The sequence below is a fragment of the Anastrepha obliqua genome, chromosome 3, assembly GCF_027943255.1.
Source record: "Anastrepha obliqua isolate idAnaObli1 chromosome 3, idAnaObli1_1.0, whole genome shotgun sequence".
Classification (NCBI taxonomy): Eukaryota; Metazoa; Arthropoda; class Insecta; order Diptera; family Tephritidae; genus Anastrepha; species Anastrepha obliqua.
In genome coordinates, this window is record NC_072894.1 from 122,156,368 (window position 1) to 122,178,806 (window position 22,439).

The following is a 22,439-nucleotide window of genomic DNA, read 5'->3' on the forward strand; positions in this document are numbered from 1 at the left end:
TGGCTAGTGTGCTTTATCAAAAACACGAGTGGTACAAAGCTTTTGCAGTGGACCGGGAAGTCGTGGAAGATTTGCCGCGATCTGGTCGCCCATCAACGTCTTCAACGGATGAAAACGTCGACAAAGTCAAGGAAATGGTGTTAGGAACCCATCATTTAAGTTTGAGGAAGAGTTGAATTTCTTTCAAAAAATTCATCGGGAGAAGGTGGCTGCAGACATGCTTGAAGAAGTGAATTCGGATCCAGCGTTTATCTAGCGCATCATAACAGGTGATGAGACGTGGGTATTTGAGTTTGATATGCAAACCAGTCAACAGGCGGCTAAATGGCGCTATCCACATGAGCCAAAACCCTAAAATCCACGTCAAAGTCGGTCAAAAGCGAAAGCCATGTAATAAATCAATCAATCAATGGAATTATGCATTACTTACATCTAGACGTTCCTTTATAAAATCCATTCATACTTCCATCCAGAATGTAATTGTGGATGTCTAGTTAAGATTTGATAGAGTTTGAAATAACGCGTATAAAACTCACGGTATGGTTCGGATCCGCGGCGGCCGCCGTAGCCGAATGGGTTGGTGCGTGATTACCATTCGAAATTCACAGAGAGGTCGTTGGTTCGAATCTCGGTGAAAGCAGAATTAATAAATAAAAAACATTTTTCTAATAGCGGTCGTCCCTCGGCAGGCAATGGCAAACCTCCGAGTGTATTTCTGCCATGAAAAAGCTTCTCATAAAAATATTTGCCGTTCGGAGTCGGCTCGAAACTGTAGGTCCCTCCATTTGTGGAACAACATCGAGACGCACACCACAAATAGGAGGAGGAGCTCGGCCAAACACCTAACAGAAGTGTCCGCGCCAATTATTTATTTTTTTTTTTTATTTATGGTTCGGATCCGACTAAGATTGGCTGCGCCAACATTCAAAATGGAAGTAGTTAGACGTTCTTTCACCTGAATTCTTTGAGTATGTTATTTTCAAGGTATTAGAGCGTGTTTAAAAAAACTGTTTTTCTTTATTACTTCAGTGGTTGGAACCCATCATTTTATGCCGCTGGAGGGAAAACTAGAATAAACTGAAGAATTTTGGATACAGACATCATAGAAGATAGAACATAGGTTTGTTTTTGGTTGTTTTCCCAGTCGTTTACATGACCATGATTTAAGGTTCAAGGAACTAGTTTGGTACTGGTGTATTCCCCTGGAGGGTATTAATAACTTGTACCACCAGTGTAGAGTACCTTCACTTCACTCTCAAACTTCTTGCGAATTCTTTAACTATATTTTTAATAGGTAAATGAACTCAAACTTAAATTATTTAAACCATTTCAATGTCAATGCCATTGTTGTCAAATAAACACTTTAATTTCAATGACAAAATTCTTTTTTCTTTTTTTTGAAACCCAAAATATAAAGACACACGCCAAATACATCTTTTCTGTCATATGATACCTCACTCCAAAGCAAAACCATAGCTTACTGTCAAGTAAGTCAGCCTAAGCAAAATTTTATTGTATAGTATTTTTTTGAATTTATAATTTTGTTATTGATTTTACTTGTAACTATGTTTAGTTGTAATTTTGTATTTTACTGAGGACAAAAAGAAAATATAAAATGAAGCCATTCTATCAGAAGGCGGGCAATTCAGTCTTAGCCTGGTAGTTGGAAGGCAGTCATTTGCCCTAACTAAATAAATAAAGCAAAAAATCTTTTATTTAAAAGGAATCTTTAGTCGGCAGGTTTGCTCTAAAGCTCTTCCCCGATAATAAAGACTTTTCATGGCGAACCTTTAGTCGGCAGGTTTAGGTTAGGTTAGGTTTTTTTTTTTTTTTTTTTTTTCCTTGGGCTCTACGCGCTTACGCGTTTCGAGTAATTTATTATTTCAATTAGTTTGTTTTCTAGAGCAAATATTTTCATACATATGTGCAGTATAACATTCAGATAGATTACAAGTATTTTCAATTACATAAATATTTTATAGTTTAACAAAACTAACTGAAATAAAATGCCTGCGATTGGATACAAGCAGTTAGATGGTTATTCTACTATATTACTATTATGATTAAGACATTAGGTAGGAATGTTTGAAGCATTGAAGTTTTTTAAATTATCAATTATTTTTTTGACAAATTCATTAAATGATGTTATCAAACTAGGATATTTTGAAATTTGTTTTATGTTGAATGCTGGAATATCATATTGTGCACAGAATGTTTCGTGTCTCTGTCGTGCACTGTGAAAGCGTGGGCAGTCGTGCAAAAGATGATGCATACTCTGCACAGTGAGTTGGTCACACGGGCACCAGTCTTCGTCAATGATTTTGAATCGCTTTAAGTATGCCTTGTTGAAACCATGGCCAGTAAAGAGCTGTGTCAATTCAAATGATATCCCAAAGAGTTGTCGGTATAGTTGCGCATCTTCAAGAATTGGAAAGAAAATCTTTGTAATGGAGCCAGTGGTATCGTCGGCATACTCCTGCTGCCATGACTCGAATATTTGAGAACGTATTTGCCGTATAGCATAGCTTAAGGGAAATGCAGTATATACTGGATCGACTCCTTGATTTGCTGCTTCTTTTGCCTGTTCATCTGCACGCTCGTTTCCTTCAATACCGATGTGCGATTTGACCCAGTAAAAGTCAATTCTGTGTCGCTGGCGAAGAAGGTACAGGTGCTGATGAATTGATGCAATTAAAGGATTGGGGTTGCTCCGATTTTGGATAGCTTCCAAACAAGAGCGACTGTCGCTATATATGACTAGCTTTTCAGTTTTCAATTCATTCTGAGCCCATTTCAGTGCAGTGTCAATTGCTAGAGCTTCAGCCTGGAAGACAGTGCATGTGTCATGTAATTTAAATTTACGTGACGTCCAGTCGTCATCTTGTTTATGAACGACAAAAGCTGATCCACAAGCGCCTGTTTCTAACTTGCTTCCATCGGTATAGATGTGGGTCGCATTTGCATCCATAGTATTGTCAGCTTCCTGTTGTGATGCTATACTTTCAAAACGTATAGACTGACGCTCGGAAGGATGTAGTTGATTTTTTGGTGTAGTGCGTTGTTCAAGCATGACGTTTAGTGTTTCATCATATACTCCGGATAATTTGACACTTTCGATTTGCATAGTTTCTTTTATCTTCAGATGCAGCGGTGTGAATCCTGCAAGCGCCAGAGCTGAATTAGCCGAAACTGTGTGAAAGCCTCTGATTGCTCGTATAGCGAAAGTTCTTTGGAACGAGCGAAGAAGACGGCGAATATAATTAAACTGTATAGCTTTGCCCCATATACTTGCAGCGTAAGTTATAGTTGGCTCCACAACATGCTTATAGATTGTGATAACGTTGTCTGCGTGTACACCCCATGTGGGTCTAACATATCGGCATAAGTTTTTATATACTCGCTGAGCTTTATCGACAACGTACTTAGCGTGGTTGGTGAATCTCAGTCGATCATCTATTACTACACCCAGGTACTTAATTTCTTTGACGAAGATTAGTCGATTGCCATTTAAAAATAGTTCAGCTTGTTTAGCATTACTTTTAAATGCCATAGCATATGTCTTGGTGTCGCTAAAAGTCAACTTCACATTCTTTCCCCAATTATATATTAGGCGCAAAGCATCATTAGCGTAAAGTTGCAGTTCTTTTACAGTTTTGGCGCTGACTATTAAGAGGATGTCATCTGCAAAGGCCTGAATTTCACACCCTTCAGGCAGCGGCATAGAAAGAAGCTCATCTATGATAATGTTCCAAAAAATTGGACCACATACAGACCCTTGGATACAGCCTCTAGTTGTTGCTTTTGTTGCAGTGGCGTCGGCGTAGTTTAGTGAAGCGCTGCGATCTGTAAGATAGCTTTTAATAAGCCTGTAAATATTAGACGGAGTTTGCATTCGTTCTAGCTGATTTAAGAGCGCCGGCCACCAAGCGTGATCAAACGCACCTTTAATGTCTAGAGACACACAAATTACCTGCCGCTTTTTACGCTTCTCCTTCTCAATAGTTTCAATTGCGTTACGCAAAGCATCCAAAGTTGAGGTCTGCTCTTTGAAACCATATTGTTTTGGAGACCATAGTTGATTCGATTCAGCATGATATATAAGGCGTTTGGTAAAGAGTTTCTCTAACAGCTTTCCGAACACAGGAAGGAGTCCTATGGGGCGGTAAGATCCTAGCTCATTAGTTTCAACTTTGTTTGGCTTTGGTAAAATTTTAATGTAAGCCTTTTTCCAAATTTTTGGAAAGTAACCCACACGGAGGCATGCATTATAGAGAGCTGTGAGAAATTTGGAATATTTCTTTGTAAAAGCCAAGCATATGTCTGAGGTTAGGTTATCTAAACCTGGGGCTCTATTTGGATTCATGGTTACTAACGCTTCGAGTACTTCTTCTTCAGTGAATGGTTCATCCTTGGGTGTGTTAAGGTAATGTTTGTTTCTATTGCGACGGTGGAGGTGTTCACGCGTAGAGTCAACGGTGTCGTCAGGAAAGAAATGTTGCAGGAGAGCTTCAGCTGTGCCGGCGCTGGTGTCAGAGTATAGTCCGCTATATTGAAGCGTCATTGGAGGTCGATGTAATGGTGCATCCTTAATTAATCGATTTGTCAGTGACCAGACATTTTCTTTGCCTTGTTGTGCGCAGAATTCTCGGAAGTGCTCAGTTGATGCCTTCTTTAGTGCAGCGGCATATGTGCATTGGAATGTTGCATAGCAACTGCTGTCGAAATTTGAGTATTTTTTGAGTTGTTTAGCTTATGATGAAGTTGGATGCACTTTTTCTTAAGATCCTCGAGTTCATTATTCCACCATGGATTTGCTGCTTTGCCACGTCCTCGAATTTTCATAGATATTGAGCACGCCTTCTTGATAATTCCAGTAAGAGATTCTACAGTATTGTCCAGATCATATGCGGTACAATTGGCAAGGTCTACATTTAAAATATCTTTTATGTTGAGCTGCTCATCTAAAACTTCTTCGAACTTCTTCCAGTTGGCTGTCTTATTGTTGTATAGATAGGTTGATGTACTTTTTGCAGCAGTAACGCTGGAGCTGTTTTCGATTTTAAAAGTTATTGCGCTGTGATCTGAATTTTGAATGGCCTCAACATTCACTGACCAATTTGTGATATGGTGTGCGAGATTTCCTGAAGCAATCGTTATATCTATGATTGAACAAGCATGTGCTCCATACCGTATCGCGTTGAATGTGGCAACCTTACCCTGATTGCTTACTTCCATATCGTTGGCAGCTATAATATTTGCAACTGCTAACCCACGATCATTTGATCTGTTTGAGCCCCATGATGAGTGCCAACCATTGAAGTCTCCACCTATGAGCTGTAGTGCTGGCCTTGTGCTACTAAGAAATTTATTAACAGCGTCGGTTAGGTTAGGTTAGGTTAGGTTAGGTTAGGTTAGGTTAGGTTAGGTTAGGTTAGGTTAGGTTGAAGCGGTTGTCTTGTGGGACACACTCAGGCTCATAGCCCACTGTGATGCCATTGTGCGCTTTTCAAAAATGTTAGAAGATCTCCTATTTCTGTGGAACTGAGATCTTCCAATTCGTTAAAAAATTGTTTGCCTAGAATAGCAAATCTCCATCTGGATAGAGCAGGACAATGGCACGGAAGGTGCAAGATTGTCTCCTCCTCTTCCTCATCAAGACAACTTCTACAGAAGTCGTGTGCTTGCACTCCCATCCTTTGGGCGTGCCTACCTATTAGGCAATGTTCCGTTATGATTGAAATCAGGGTGCTAAGATTGTGCTTATTTTGGCTTAGCAAAGATTCTGTGCGTTTAGCACTAAGAGTCGGCCACAGTTGATGGGCGATTTTGCAGGTGGCTTCATTGCGCCATCTTTCGTTTGCTTTCCTTACGATTTCTTCAAGGATAAATAGCTTACATGTTTGTAAGGGAATGCCTATGTCATTGTCTATGCACTCATCGGTCAACTTGGTGCCGAGTCTCGCTAGTTCATCGGCTCTACAGTTATCCTCAATGCGGCGATGGCCAGGAGCCCATATTATCCTTAGGCGAAATGACTCAGCCATCTCGTTAAGAGATGTGTGGCATTTTATGGCTACCTTGGAGGTTGTCGACTGTTTTGTGAGGGATTTTATTGCCGCCTGGCTGTCAGTGAAAATGTAGATGTCATTTCCGGATATTGCATCACACTGTACCAGTGTCGCGGCTTTCGTTATTGCCATCAGTTCGGCCTGAAAGACACTACAGTAGTCGGGGAGCCGAAAACTGAAGGAGATCCCCAGATGCTCGGAGTATACACCTCCGCCCAGCCTGCCGTCGAGCTTTGAGCCATCTGTGTATACATGGATAGACTCGCCCTATCTCATATCGTCCCGTTCCCACTCTTCCCTTGAGGGTAGGAGGGTCGTGAACGATGTAATGGCAAGTGTGGGCGGGAGTGCATAGTCCACCAATCCGGGAATCTCCGAAGTGCCAGCCAGGATTTTGCCGTGACCGTAGCTCTTATTTGACCACTTGCTTAGAGTGTTCAGCCGTGCTGCGCGCGATATATTTTGCCTGCAGATCTACTGGCAGGAAGTTTAATGTCGCATATAATGCTTTCGATGGTGTGGTTGACATCGCGCCAGTTATGAGAACAGATGCTAGTCTCTGAACCTTGTCAAGTTTTTTGATGTTCACCCCCTTCTCAAGGGCATTCCACCATATTACAATGCCATAGTAGAGAATAGGCCTAACCACTGCTGTGTACAGCCAGTGTACCATTCTGGGTTCCAGTCCCCATCTCTTTCCAATTAGCCTTTCGCAGGAGTACAACGCCATCATAGATTTGCGTACTCTATCTGCGACTGTGAGCCCCCAATTTAGCTTCCTATCCAGTATAAGTCCTAGATATTTCGCCTTTTCTGTTACTCTAAGTGGTTTCCCTCCTAGGAATATGTGTTTAAGAGCAGGTGTTTTATGTTTTCTGCTAAATCAGATCCGTTTTTTCCCGATTTACTTCAAGTCCTCGACTTTTACATCAGAGTGATAGTCTACACCTTGGGGTGTGCCCTTGATCGGGAATTTCTTGGTGGATGTGTCACCCAAATTTGCGATTATTGTTCGCCCAGTTAGCATTCGTTTTATAAACGAGACTAGTGCCCTGTTTACACCCATTTCCGTTAGCGAAGTTGTAATAGCCTCCGCATAAATTTATTGAAGGCACCCTCGATGTCTAGAAAGGCAGCGAGGGTGTGTTCCTTATAGTGAAGTGATTTCTCAACCGTGTCAACTAGCGCGTGGAGCGCTGTTTCCACTGATTTGCCTTTGCTGTATGCGTGTTGGGACGGTGATAGCTTATTGCCAATTTCTCCTTTGATATGCATATCTAGTAAACGCTCTAGGGCTTTTAACAGAAATGATGATAGACTAATCGGCCTGAAGTCCTTCGGTTTCGTGTGTGTGGTTTTCCCTCCCTTGGGAATGAATACCACTTTTACTTCCGCCCATTTTTTGGGGATATAATTGAGTCATATCGCCGCCTTGAAGATTAAGGCGAGTATAGGTGCGATCATATCTCTTGTATGTTGCAGATCAGCGGGGATGATTCCGTCTGGACCTGGCGATTTGTAAGGTCTGAAGCTGCCAATGGCAAAGTTTATGTTATCCTCCGTTATGAAATCTGTTGGGGGATTCCCGTTGTGAACTATAGTTTGAGTTCTACTGTCTTTGTTACAGAGACAACCTGAAAAGTGTGTCTGCATTAGTAATTCTAGTATTTCTGCACTGCTAGTTGTCCAGTTGCCATTCTCTTTTATGAGGTAGCTAGGGTTGCTTGGGCTCGTTGATAGGACTTTCCGGAGCCCACTAGTCTCCGAAACACTTTCTATCTTTTGACAGAAATCTCTCCGAGACGCTGTTTTTGCTGCCCTTATGGTATACTTAAATCTACGTAGGCATTCTTTGTATCTATCCCACGAGTTAGTTCTCTTCGCTTCGTTATACATAGTTCTACACTCCTTTCTAAGGTCTGCTATGTCAGTGGACCACCAAGGGGGTTTCGGTTTGCCTCTTCTTGTTCTCTGAGGACATGCTGCTTTCGCAGCTTGTTGAAATGCTGAGGTTATCTCGTCAACCGCTGTATCGAGCTGTAGCTCGGAGTCAGTTTGGTATGTCGCGCCAGGGAGTTTGCTGGCCCGTGTGGTTTCAAACACGCCCCAGTTTGTACGTCTGCGGTTTATGACCGGCTTGTACTTCTTAGTTGGTAATGAAATATTGTACATTAGGTACCTATGATCTGAGAAGGAGTTGTCTTTAGACACTCTCTATTCTTGCAAGATTTGCGCCCCTTGTTTATTGACACAAGTGATGTCTAGAACTTCCATTCTTGTAGTAGTAACAAAGGTAGGGGTATTGCCTATATTGCTAATATAAAGATTGTTGCACATAATGAATTCAAAAATGTACTCACCGCGTGCATTTGTGTCGGCAGGTTTGCTCTAAAGCTCTTTCCCGATAATAAAGACTTTTCATGGCGAACCTTTAGTCGGCAGGTTTGCTCTAAAGCTCTTCCCCGATAATAAAGACTTTTCACCAGAGTCTTCCTCTACAAAGCATCTTCATACACAAATCAAATCAATCATAAATTAAGCCAATTTTTGTGAGTAGTTCCCCGTTTTGCATAAACATAAATTTATTGAATGAGTGTTCTACATATTTCTCTACTGAAAAGTGAATTCTGTTACTTAGCATAAAAAGCGTTTTTATATTAAATATTTAGCATGTTGTTGCATAACCAGCTTTTCTCTATTCGTAATTAACAATTTTTGCTCTAGTCCAAAGCTCCAAAAGCTGTGAACAGCTGATAAGATAACTTCAAGATCTGTGAAGAAAAAAATTAATTGATTAAGAAAAATTGAATTGTAGATCTTCTATTATTCACTCTTACCCTCATATAAGTCTCCATAGAGATCACCGTATAACCATAGGCTTGATACTCGCAAGGTCTGTTGGTGCGCATAATGAAGAAGATAATCATGCGACGGTATTCGACTGTTCCCTCATACCAATTGCTGTAATACAACGCTGTACTCAATTTTTGAGTCTAAAAATAATGTTTCGAAAATACATCAAAAGCGTAAGTCTTATATTTCAGTAATAATTAAAATCATGGTGTTGAAGATATTAAATTTTAGAAAACTTCACAAATGTGCTAAGCTCCCGTTTGTTTTGAAATGTGCTTGAAAATGTATTTGAGACATTTCCCAACTGGTGGTTTGCTCGCCATTTATTCGTATTTATATATGATTCGCTGAACACCCCCTTTGGGGTCCACAAAAAAAGGATCTACAGTTTTAAGTCGCCTCCGAAGGTATAGTTTTTTGAGGAATGTTTTCATGGCAGAAATATGCTTGGTGTTTTGCCATTGTCTGCCGAGGGGCGACCGCTATTAGAAACACACTTTTTTTTATCATGTATCATCATATGTTTCATGTTCGGGGTTTCAAATCAGGCCACTAAAAGCCATTCAGGTAGAGTGGTGAGCCGAACTGGTGCATTTAAAGCGCTAGAAAATAACTTTTAAATACATAAAATACTGTGGCTTAAGCTGGTTTGGAAGCGATGCCGAGATGAGAATTACAAGAGGTTCCCGTTGAAGTACACAAGATCGCATGTAAGTATGTGAAAACCCTTTTTGTTGGCATTGTATCAAATTTGAGCCTTTGGAATTAGCTAAGTTTCTATGTATAAACCTTTACGAAGTAGGCATTTGATTGCCACTTAGCCGTTGAATCTCTTCGCTACTATATTTACTAAACGCCTTTTTAAGAATAAGCCTCTGATACTGTGAAACTTTGTAAGGCAGACCCCTTTTAGGACTTTCGGAGTTTATAAGTCGACTTTTTCCACCAATTTGTGTTGTTTATATTCCTTTTGTTCTATAAAAAGGAGAACCTAATAATAATAGAGGAACCTGGAAGTTAGCTACTGCCTTTCGAATGGGGACCGTTGTTAGAAAATGCTATTCATTCCTTCGTGTTTAGTTAGTATTAAAGTTAGAATCTACCGTCGGTTTGGCGATTTCCATGTCTGTAACGTTCATTATTCGTCTTAAACTAAAGTGCTTAGTTGGGTTTAACTGATGGCCCGCTTATATCAGTTCGTTGTCGTGTTTATCCTGAAGTCTCGGAGCAGCTTTGTAGTCGATTTTTAAGCTATTTGCCGACGAGATAGAGACGAGAAGACGAGAAGACAGTTCTGCAGTTCCATTAGATTGGATTTGAATAAATATTCGAACTTTGTATAAGTTAAGGTAGAAGAGACTTAAAAATGATGTTTTGAAGCTGCTGTCTAATACTACAGAAAAACCGTGCTTTAAAACAGAATTAAGGGTTTGACTTTGCACTGAGAATTTGCTTTTGCATTCAATATTTTGATCGCAAGCTCAATATTTTACGATGAGCATGCGAATACTTTTGCTCGAAGCAACAATATATCTATTTAGCAACAGCTGTGTAGACGCGTAGAATTGCAGTTATTAATGCAATTCTAAAAAAAAACAAAAAAAAAAAAAACGCAAATCAAGGTACATTAAATTCCCACCAAAACGTGCAACTACCAAAACCAACAACAATCCTGATTCACATAAGAGTTGGCAGCGACTTCTTGAACGGAATTCGAGTGATAGTAAGGCTTTAAGCTGCATTTAAGGCGTTTAGCTGCTACCTCATCACTACAGCGTTTACTTGGCCTCCCTTGTCCTCTGCCTCCAATAGGTAGTCTATTCAACGCAATGTTGAAAGCTCTGTTTTTGGGCATTCTGTACATCCATCCATAGCCATCTTATTTTTTGATTCTTACTGAAACGTATCACATTTTCATGATGTATCAACGCCTCGTCATTATATCTAATCCTTTATGATCCATCAGCTAGTTGTAAGCGACCATACAGGTATACTTAGTCTTGCCATAAATTCTGCGATACATTTTTACAATCCATATAGCCGGAACGAATTCCCCGAAAAAAGTTCCGTTATTTTTACTTTTTTTCGTATGCATTGTCTACTCATAAATCATATTCAGTTTCGTGGCAAATTTCGCTTGCTCACAATCGAGTTGGGAGCTAAGGAAAATCGCATTGCTGTGATTGCATTACAAAAGGGAGGTAAAAGTGCAAGTGAGTTTTACGAATTGCTGAAAAAAATTAATACTTCGAAAATATTTGTTTACCGCACGATCAAACCCGCACGGGTTTTTCCAAACGTCTGAAGTGACAGACAGAAAAATAAGTGGCCGTCCTCGTGTAGTTCGAGCCAGTGCAGCCATAAAAGCCGTTCGAGAAAGAGTTCGCAGAAATCCCCTTATAAAGCAGTAAATCATGTCCAGGGAAATGAATGTATCGACCAGATCTATATCAAGACTAATTGTAGATGATCCGCACATGAAATATTTCCGTCGGTCAACTGGTCATCTTTTGTCAACGCGCTTGAAGAAAATTAGACTCGACAGATGCAAGCAGCTTACTCGGTGGCACGCGGTCATCGGCCATGAAAATATTCTTTTCACAGATGAGCAAATTTTCACTACCGAAAAAGTTTTCAGTAAGCAAAACGATCAAATCTATGCCAAAACTTCTAAAGACGCAAAAAATGTTATTCCCTGGGTTCTGCGTGACCATCATCCAGCCTCCGAAACCGTTTGGTGAGGCGAGTCTTGTAAAGACGTTACATCTAATCATTTCTGCGAATGAGGGGTTAAGACCGGGGCAAAAGTGTACCAGAAAGATATCATAGAAGGCGTGGTGAAATAGTTGAGCAGTACTCCCTTCAGTGGAGAGCGTCGGCTCTTCCAGTAAGATTCCGCTCTAGCCCATAAGGCAAAAACCACCCAGCAGTGACTAAAAAATTATATTCCTGGTTTCATAGCCGCAGAAGATTGGCCGTCCGGAAGTCCAGATCTGAATCCATTGGAGAACATGACCTGTTAGAGGCCTCACAGAAATTTGGAGAGTATCAAACCATCTTTGGTTCGAGAAGTGACGTCAATATCCGTGCTGTAATAACTGAATGGCCTAGTCGTTTGAAGGCTTGAGTAAAAGCAATGAAAATTATTATTTTTTTAATATTTATATGATTAAATAAAACTATTATAACTTCATTAAAAAAAGTATTAAAATTGTATATCTATAGCGGACTTAACTTGTAACAGAACTTGTGCCAGAACTAAGTATTTTTCTTAGTGCCTTTCTTTCAAATCTCAGTATTTGGGGGATGTCTGCTGCCTTAAATATCCATACCTCGCTGCTGGGTGTTGGTATGAGTCTCACTATACCTTTTCAACTTCAAATTGGGAATAAACAATTTGAATGTCTTTTAAACTTTAGTCATAAGGATTGTAATTAAATAAATAAAGAATGCTGTGCATAAAACCGATATTTTTATTGAATTTTGTTTTTCTTATTTTATTCATATTTTATTAATTAATATGACACCGTGAAATGGCTTACATTAAAAAAATTGAAGCTGATAATATTAAAAAACAAATTCAAGCAATGTACAACAAGAATGAAGATTGGAGAGCACTATCAAACACATTAGGAGTAAAAAAGTCTACTGCATATAGGTGGGTTAAGGAAAACCCACAAAGTGAAAAACAACGTGGAGGAAAAAGGAAAAATAAAATAACAAATGAACATCATTTTTTAATGGAACAATATATTGAAGAAAATCCAAAAATAACACTAAAACAACTTAAAGAAAAATTCCAGCACCATCATCACGTTAATGCCTCTACAGAATGTTTCCGCAAACATTTAGATAATTTAATTTATACATTGAAAGAGATTCGAAACGAACCTGAGAGAGCAAATAATGAAGAAAATAAAAGAAAAAGATGTGTGTATGTTCAGAAACTTTTAGAATATCAATCGGAGAATAAACCTATTATTTATATGGATGAAACCAATTTTAACTTATTTATATCCAGAAAACGAGGCCGGTCCAAAAAAGGAACCCGTTGTACGTTTATTTCAGCTGGAAGTCGTGGAGCTATATTAATATTCACCTAATTGGATGTATAGGAAATCTGGGTTTAATTCATCATGAAGTAAGAAGAGGTGCATTTAAAAAAGCAAAAGCTAATGAGTTTGTTCGTCGTTGTCTTCGTAATGCTCGAAATATTTACCAATCACCAGTAATATTGGTAATAGATAATGCACCTTGCCATACTTCCATTGAGGATATCTTTGCAGAAAACGAATTTGTTGATCACCGCCTGCTGAGATTAAGTCCATACAGCCCAATGCTCAACCCAATTGAGCTTGCCTGGTCAACCCTGAAAGCTGGTGTAAAACGTGAGCTGGCAATTGAACTGCCACAAATTTTGGCTGGCGAAAATAGAGTAGATATGACTCAAACTGAGTATCGCCTGCAACGGCTAGAAAATGTAATACAACCGAACATCGCCAAATTAAATGTAACTACTTGTGCCAAATATGTCGCCCATGTCCAAAGATTTATACCAGATGCGTTAAATATGAATGACATGTCTTTTTAATCATATGTAATAATTATTTGTATTAATCAATTTAATTTGTTGTGTTATTATATATATATACCTTTTCAATTATTAGTTGTGTTATTTGTTATGATGATTTATAATGTTTAGTATGTTACAATAAATAACTTCAAATTTGCATCAATTTAAAAATGCTTAATTTCTACTTAAAATGCTAAATTCCAACTTAAAATTCTTAATACTAAAGTTGAAATTGTTTATTCCCAATTTGAAATTGTTTATTCCCAATTTGAAATTGTTTAGTCCCAATTTGAATGTGTTTATTCCCAATTTGAAGTTGTTTAGTCCCAATTTGAATGTGTTTAGTCACAATTTGAAGTTGAAAAGGTATAGTGCTTCATACATTTCCATCGTTTCAGCTCTTGATATGAAAAATGGTATATTAAACATTTTTTTTAGTTTTATTGCTTCTTTCTCTCGATTATCGCATTTATCGCCTAACTGGTTTTTGAACAGTTTAACAACTGAAGCCAAGTGGTAGAAATTGGATTTTCTTACACAGATCAGAACTGCATTGCTTTAGTCAATTCATGATACATTCCTTAAATCATCAATTGTATACGTAGTTTTAGGAATATATAACAATCACATCGTATCAGATTAGCGGAACGAGATGAATAGTACAGTGAAATCCTTTTGTTTTTTGCCAAAAATTCACTCACATCTCGTGACCGATGAACCGATTTTATTGACATCAGCTAACTTGTGCGGTACAAATCAAGAAATGAGCTTGCGAAGACTCACTAAAGGAAAATTACTATAGATTCAGTGGCATTTGGATAATTTTTTTCTGACAATTTCCTGCTATTTTATTGAAATTACGTAGTTTTCCAATTTTTTTCTGGAAATACCGAAACGAACGAAGTCACTGATGCCACTCGTATATTTGTGTACAGCATTAACAACTATCGCTATGTTTTTATTGAAGAATTTGGGTGCGATAAACGATTTACGAAGTTTAATACAAAGTGAATTTCGGCTCTTTGGTTGAAACACAGTTTGCCATCGCTGTGAAAAATACAAATCCCATCAAAGACGATCGATACACGGTGACACTATTTCACACTAGGGGGGATTTTAGTATACACATAAATCGTATTTGAACTCAGCCTGCTGCGGCCGTCGTAGTCAAATGGCTTGGTGCGTGACTACCACTCGTGAATGCGTAGGGTCTAAACTCCGTGCATGAAACACCAAATGATAGAAAACGTTTTTTCTCGACATGTGAAACCTCCAAACTTATTTCCACTACGAAAAAGCTTCTCATGAGAAAACATGTGCCTTTCGGAGGCGACATTAAATTGTAAGTCCCTCGATTTATGGAACAACATCAAGACGCATGCTAGAAATAGGAGGAGGAGCTCGACCAAACACCTAACGGAAGTGTTAAAAATAATTTATTAGGTGTTCATCTATCAGTTTTCTTTTAGAATCCATTGAGGGAACTGCAGGTATCTTAGGCAGCCTGGGCTTTTAAGTTAGGATAAAGCGAATGTTGGCCAATTTGGGCCAGTCAAATTGCTTCAATCTAATAGGAGAAGGTAGAAAATAAGGTAAAAAGCTTTTCAAGGTATTTTTCTCTTTTAATCTCGCCAGCCATAAAGAATTTCATTGGCGTTACGTTTACCTTTGCTGCCAACTGATTAGCATCAGCTGATTTCGTTCACGACCTTTGTTCTATTTGTCTCTAATATTAGGAAATTTTATAGGGAACTATATCGGTAAAGCCCAGTATTTTTTTTAAGTAATCTGAGTCATATTCTTCCTTGTGCTACAATAAAAGATTAAATTTGACAAAAATTTAGGGAAATATGGTTTTGACATACAAGCACAATTGGGAATTTTAGTAATTTTTTCCCCTTAGGTATCCGCTTAAGAGAGAGTACACTATACTTACCACAGTGGTAAGTTCATCGCCATTTTTGCAGAATACGTAGGTGTTTATTAAGAAGAACGAGACGCCAGCTGAGTACATTACCGCCCGAGAAAAACTGATCATAATCATAGTCAAGCCCATTAAAGAAATTGCAATGGTGGCAACAATCAGGTCCAGCGTGAAAGTAAAATTGAATATGTCATTGATGTCCTTGCAAAGGCTGAAGTGAAAGTAAAAGATACATCTTTTATTGTAAAATTAAATAGTTAGTATCCAAGCGTTACTCACCGCAACAAATGATTGTGATAGTTGATAAGCGTCTTCAATTGTTTTAAGGCATCTGGAGCGCTTGCGTCCAACGTCTCCAAAGCACTGGCCAAATAATCAAAATGCAATTTCATTTGCGTAGTGAGAAAAAGAACGAGAAATATCCCGCACATTACGAAGCCGGCGCCAGCGTACTCTGCAGCCGATTGTACGAGAAAAGACATTACGAAGCCAATGAAGGTGGAGTGTTTGTTCTGATTGTGAAACGGATACCAGGCATTCGTTTGAGCCGTGTACGTAATACTTTGGTTCGGGGAGAACATTTCGTAGATAAGTTGCACCACCGGTACTAAATTGTAGTAAGTGTAGGCAAACGCAAAGTAACGGGCGAGGCGTCCCATCAAGGTGCGTGACTTTTGGTCATAGTAGGTGAAGCGGTAATAACCACCAGCTGAAAGTAATGAAGAATTGCAAAATCAAAATAAATCAGTTACTGTGAAGGACTTAAGTCTACATACAGCAGCATATTTTCTTATTGCCCAAAAGGTATACAATAATGGAAAAAACTTTGTAAAAATATAACAATTTAATTACAATAAAAAAATTAACAAGACAACAAAAAAGCGGTATGAAAAAAGTCTACATCCAACTGCTTTGGTTCATTGAAGTTAAGCAAGCATTGAAAACTTAGCTGTAATGTACCGTTATTCAAAAATTTCAGTTGATAAATCGTCGCTCCTCTTACCTGTGGGCAAAAAGTAAGGTGAATTTATTTGTCAAACTTCGCGGGATTAAAATTCCGCTCTAGTTATTTTTTTTATGAGTTGGCAGCACTGTTAATAACATCTGGGCCAACTTTCATGTGAATGTCATTATCAGTAATATATTTACGGTTGTGTGCATTTTTCGATTTTTACAATGTCTGATTTGATTGAGCAGAGAAGTGCCATCAAATTTTGTTTGCGGAATGACATTTCGGTTGCGAAGACGCTGAGCATGTTGCAGAAGGCATTTGGTGATCCGACCATGTCGCAGAAAAATGTTTATAAGTGGTACAAAGACTTCAAAGAGGGTCGAGAACGTGTTGATGACTTGGAGCGCTCCGGACGACCATCGACGTCAACAGATGACCAACACGTCAATAAAGTGAAGGAGTTAGTGCTGAAAAATCGTCGGTTGACTGTTAAAGACCTTACTGATATGATCGGAATATCCGAAGGATCTGTGAAAACCATTTTGAAAGACCATTTGGACCTACGAAAAGTCAAATCTCGTTTGGTACCGAAAACTCTCAATTTCTTGGAAAAAAGTCGTCGCGTTGATGTGTGTGAAACAATGCTTTCAGACTATCAGGACAAGTTCAAATGCATCATTACGGGAGATGAGACTTGGATTTATGCTTACGACCCTGAAACAACCGACCAATCAAGCGAATATCGTGCTAAAGGCGAGGTCAGACCGAAAAGAGCACGTCAAAGTCGTTCAAAAATAAAGGTCATGATGACAGTTTTTTTCGATTTTCGTGGTGTGGTGCACTATGAATTCCTTCCACCTGGCCAAACTGTTAATAAGGAATATTATTTGAGCGTTATGCGTCGTTTACGTGAAGCAGTTCGTCTAAAAAGACCAGAATAATGGGCCAACAACTCTTGGTTTTTGCATCACGATAATGCACCGTCTCACACTGCACTCGTTCTTCGTGACCATTTCGCCAAAAATTCCACGCATATCGATCCGCAACCACCGTATTCGCCTGATGTGGCTCCGTGTGACTTCTGGCTATTCCCAAAACTCAAGAGACCACTCCGGGGAACGCGTTTCGAGTCGATTGAGGAGATATTGTAAAAGCTGAATCGAAGAAGGTGCTGATGGCTATACCGGAAATGGACTATTTGGCATGTTTCCGGGATTGGAAAAATCGTTGGCATAAGTGTATTTCATCGAGAGGGGATTATTTTAAGGGGGATGAAATTGATTTACAAGAATAAATAAAGATTTTTCATTTTACAACCAAATTCACTTTACTTTTTGCCTACAGTAGTACATACAATTGTTTATTTCGTGGTTTGTCGCTGGTGTTGTGAAGTGAATAAAACAACTAGATCGTAAAAAGGAATATCTTCTGATTTAAGAAAATTTGTGGTTGGGCAAAGAAAAGAAAATATACTCGAATCGTACGGCGAAATTGCAGAAATAGTAAATTTAAGTCAAAAAACGGTAAAACGTTGTCAAAAGTTAAATAGAGACTAATTCGTATGAAAAGAAAAAGCAAAGCGGCCGCCCCAAAAAAGTTGTCCAGAAGAGTTTTAGGCTCCATTTTAAAAGACGTCAACGAAAATCCGAGACTTAGAGCTCCGAAATTCGTCCAACATATCATGGAGACATCCGGAAAAAGTATTCATCTAAGAACTATTAAGAGATATCTTAATTATAGCGGTTATTTCAGTAGGACACCACGTAAAAGGCACCTGATTTTAGACAAAATTCGGCTTGAGGTTGCATGGACACATATTGACAGGGGAAAGGAGTTTTGGTCGAAGTTTTACAAATTAATAAAAAAAAATATTGAACAGTATTCCTGTTCCTTCCTTACAAGGAAGTATAAGTAGAGTTAACACCATTCGATACCTAGGCATCAGTGACAGCATCTTGTGTTGTGGAGGAAAGAGCAAAGAAAACTTAGACTGCCTTAAACGCATGCAGAAGAATGCTCGGTAAGACTTGAGGCTTATCTACTCGAATCATACATTGGATATACAAGGATCAAGGATACACGGCGGTAATTAAACCAAAAATGGTTTATGGTGCGCGAGTATGGTGGACCGCGTGAGATAAAATGACGTTCATTAAAAGAGTGGATCATGTGAAAGGATTGCAGGAATATGTGTAACCGGCGCTATGAGTACAACTCCATCAGAAGCAATAGGAAAAATTTGCAAGTGGCATCCAATCAAACTAGTAGTAAGAAATTCAGCCAAAAGATTTGCTCTAAGACTGAAGATGTCAGGACAATTCTCACAGAGGCTTTTGGGTCACAGTAGCTTTCAGGATTCAAACGAAAAGCTGCAATCTATGCAGCAACAAAAGCAGCTGGATAAGCTCTGGAATCTGGAATCTTTTGAATACTAGGACAAATATTTCTATTGATAAACAACCGGCTATTAAAACAATTATGGCTCTTTGTACTAACTCGGAATGTGTTCAACAACGCAGGTCCAAAATAGAGGATCTCTGCGGAAATGACAGGTTACTATTTATTGGATACTAGGACACGAAGGAATTGAAGGGAATGAGAGAGCCGATGAGCGCGCTAAGGCAGGTATTTGCTTGCCGGGATTGAGCACGTCAAACATATGCCCATCACTCTCCTTTCTGAAAACGGAACTGAATGAGGAATTAGCTTTGGACATATAGCCGATATGGGAACACTCTATCGCGTGCAAAACTGCCAAAATTATGCTAAAGACTTGTAAATTACATACAGAGTAATAAAATGACACTCTCTGGAAAATACTGCAAAAAACATTGGTTGGAGTACTGAGGATACACTGTACACTTTCTCACCCAACAGCACGCAACCACATCGATATTAGTCCAGAGTGATGCATGCAACGAAGCGAATGCTAAGGGTACTTTGGAACATCTCCTCTACCACTGCCTTGCTCTTTGTGGAACCCGTAAAATGTGCCTAGGATCAAGGTATTTTCATCCTGGAAGGATATTGCTGACTAATGACTAAAGTAATAATTCGACTCCAAGTACATAACACAGTGGACCCTAGAGTTCTAAGTGAGATCTGTTTACAGATCAGCCAGCACTACCTAACCTTGTCGGTGTACATAAATTTCGATTCCACTCCAACTCACAGCTTCCATGCTACCAGGTTTCTGTTAACTTAATATCTTCACTTTTGCTTCAGACACTTTACCATAATACTTTTGGTTTGCCACCTTAACGCAAAGAACTAATTTTTCATTCAAAATTTGACATCAACTTACTTCCTCTTTTCAGCTCAGTTTTGTAATCATTGGCCTCAGCCAGCTTTGTTTGTATAGTTGCGCTAGGAAATAACTCCTTTAGCTCTTCCAACACACGGCCGATGTCATCACGACGCCAAAAAATATTCCACATTTTATAAAGTCCAGAAGAAAAAAAACACATTAAGGCGAGCGCCTCAAACAAGTCCGATTCACCACTTTCATTAGACTCCGTTTCGAGTGAGTTATGTGTCACATATAAATTGAAAAATAGTGCCAGAACTTGAGCCACCAAAGTACTTGTGATAAATATGTATATTAAGCGCTTCATTTGCAACCCATATGTGGGCTGTTGGCGATGCTGGTTGCCGCTCCAAACGAAGGGTTCGAAAAATGCCCACTTGAAGGCCAGTTCGGGGTATTCCAGAAAATTTTGCAATTTGTAAATTCGAAATGTCATTTTTACTATTTTTGAAGTGGTTTTGCAATTGATTTTCTCTTATTTGCATACAAGCCCCAAGCAGAAAGGTATGCTTTACCAGTTTTTGGTATTCAAGTGAATTTATTTTGGTCTTTGGCTGCCTTTGATGAATGTGATTTTTAGGTTTTTGGCTTTTGCAAATGCCACTTCACTTTATTCCTTTGTAGAATTGTACAAGTACTTTTATGTTTGCTTTCCTCTTGCGAGCTATTCAATCAGACGACAATAAAGCCAACAATTCCAAGTATTTTGCATTTCCTGCACTTGCAATTCCTTTTATATGCGGCACTGTTGTGCAGCAACAAAATGGGTATCGACGCTTTTGTTTTGTGGTTTTGTTTGTGACTGTGTGTGTGCATGGCTTTTGTTGTATGCAATATTGTAGGAAAAGTTTGTGGTTTTCGTTGGATTGATTTAATTTGCAATATTTTAATTGCAACTTGAGTGCGCGTAATATGGGCGGCAACGAAACACAAGGGGATGGGTTGGCATTATTTCGTCTTGTCCTTGCCAAGAATTTTTTGTGTTTTGTGTGGTTTTCCTAACTGCTTAACGAGCTCCAGCTGGACTTTCGATTGGTTAGCCCTGATTACTTGTTAATAATTTGTATTCTAAATATACCTTCTATTCCAAAAAAGTGAGCTTTTTGTAAAAAAGAACTTATGGCCGGATCTTTTGGAAATATTTTCAAGTTTAAATGTGACCAATTCCGTCACTTAGATCACTTGAGCAAGTATTTTGGATATTGCCGCACATTTTTCGGATAACTGGAGTATAATAAGAACTTAAAAGAAAAAAAATTAAAAATAAGTTCGCAAAAAAAGTTTATAATCTGGAGATTTATTCCATGCTGAAATTTTCGGTAGGAAGTTTTTAAAATCTAAAATCTTCAGTGCATGTAAAGGGTGATTTTTTAGCTATTATCTTTTTAAACAGTTGGCTTAAACAGCTGACGCACGTTTCGTGTTTTGTTTCACTGTCAAGCATCTTCAGTTTGGTCTATAATTTAAACATGAATCGTCTTACAAACGAACACCGCTTGCAAATCATTGAATTTTATTATAAAAATGCGTGTTCTGTTAAGAAAGTTTAAAGTCGAAAAATTGTGTTCAGCGACGAAGCTCATTTTTGGATCAATGGGTATGTAAATAAGCAGAATTGTTTATTTTGGAGTGAAGATCAGCCAGAAGATTTGCAAGAGCTACCAATGTATCCAGAAAAGGTCACAGTTTGGTGCGGTGTATGGGCTGGAGGTATCATTGAACCGTACTTCTTCAAAGATGCTGCGAATCGTAACGTAACTGTGAATGGTGAGCGCTACCGTAAAATGATAACCAATTTTTTTGCCCAAAATGCAAGGGCTTGACGTGCATGACATGTGGTTTCAGCAAGACGGTGCCACATGCCACACAGCACGCGTAACAATGGACTTGTTGAGAGGCGAGTTCGGTGAACATTTTATTTCACGTTCAGGACCTGTCAATTGGCCACCCAGATCGTGCGATATAACGCCTTTAGATTATTTTTTGTGGGGCTATGTTAAAGGTCATGTCTATTCAGACAAGCCTGCTTCAATTAACGCATTGGACTAAGCGGATGGACCATTTGAAGCGCAGTCGCGGTCAACATTTGCATGAAATAATCTTCAAACATTAAATTATATGGACTGCACTATCGATTTAAATAAAAATTTCATGCATTTTTCTCAGTTTTACGTGTGTTTTTATTGAAAAACTTTCCTATATCTCTTAAAAAATTACCCTTTATAATAATATTTTTGTAATTTTTTAGTGTAAAATATACTCAGAAAACATATTTTTAACAATTTTTTTTTAAACTTTTACAAATTTTTTGTCTGTTATTTTTTAAAAACACTCTTCTACCAGATTTGTTCATTAATAGCTGAGATTATGCTCAGTACTTTAATCTTGAGATTTATGCAATGTTGAAAATTGTAGTAGATAGTTTTTAAAGTCTAAAATCGTCCGTTCGTACATCAAAAATTTGTTGTAATTTTGTAACATAAAATATACTGATGCAAAATATTATGTTGAGAAATAATTTTTTTTGCTATTAAAAAAATTCTTTGGACAGATTTTTTGTTAGTAGCAAACATTTTACTTAGTAATCCGTGAACCTGTGAAAAATTACTGCGAAACACTGCCTAGCGCGCGGCTTCGTGCTGGACAGGGGTGGGCATTTTTGCACTACAATTTTCTATTTAATGGTAGTTAAAGTGCAAAATCCATTATCAATGAAAATTTAGTTACAGTGAAAAAAATGAAACATGATCTTTAACTAAATA

At 38.5% G+C, this 22,439-nt stretch overlaps 1 protein-coding gene across 1 annotated transcript; it reads right to left on the reverse strand.

Annotated features, from left to right (window-relative positions):
* Positions 1-8,751: 8,751 nt before the first annotated feature.
* Positions 8,752-20,113, reverse strand: LOC129241779 (putative odorant receptor 69a). The gene is made up of 5 exons (XM_054878288.1): positions 19,675-20,113; positions 15,698-16,127; positions 15,431-15,629; positions 8,906-9,061; positions 8,752-8,839 (listed from the first exon to the last, which is right to left on the reverse strand). The coding sequence occupies exons 1-5, from the start codon at positions 20,111-20,113 to the stop codon at positions 8,789-8,791; spliced, it is 1,275 nt and encodes a 424-aa protein (XP_054734263.1). The 3' UTR covers positions 8,752-8,788.
* Between the last annotated feature and the right edge of the window lie 2,326 nt (positions 20,114-22,439).

What these genes read in the sequence shown, in the direction of transcription:
- LOC129241779 (XM_054878288.1), bottom strand. Translation starts at nt 20,113, where the DNA reads ATGACATTTCGAATTTACAAATTGCAAAATTTTCTGGAATACCCCGAA. An exon ending in TATCACAATCATTTGTTGCG is followed by an intron (nt 15,630 to 15,697) that starts GTGAGTAACGCT and finishes CTTTCACTTCAG; the next exon opens with CCTTTGCAAGGACATCAATG. An exon ending in CTATGGAGACTTATATGAGG is followed by an intron (nt 8,840 to 8,905) that starts GTAAGAGTGAAT and finishes TTTTCTTCACAG; the next exon opens with ATCTTGAAGTTATCTTATCA.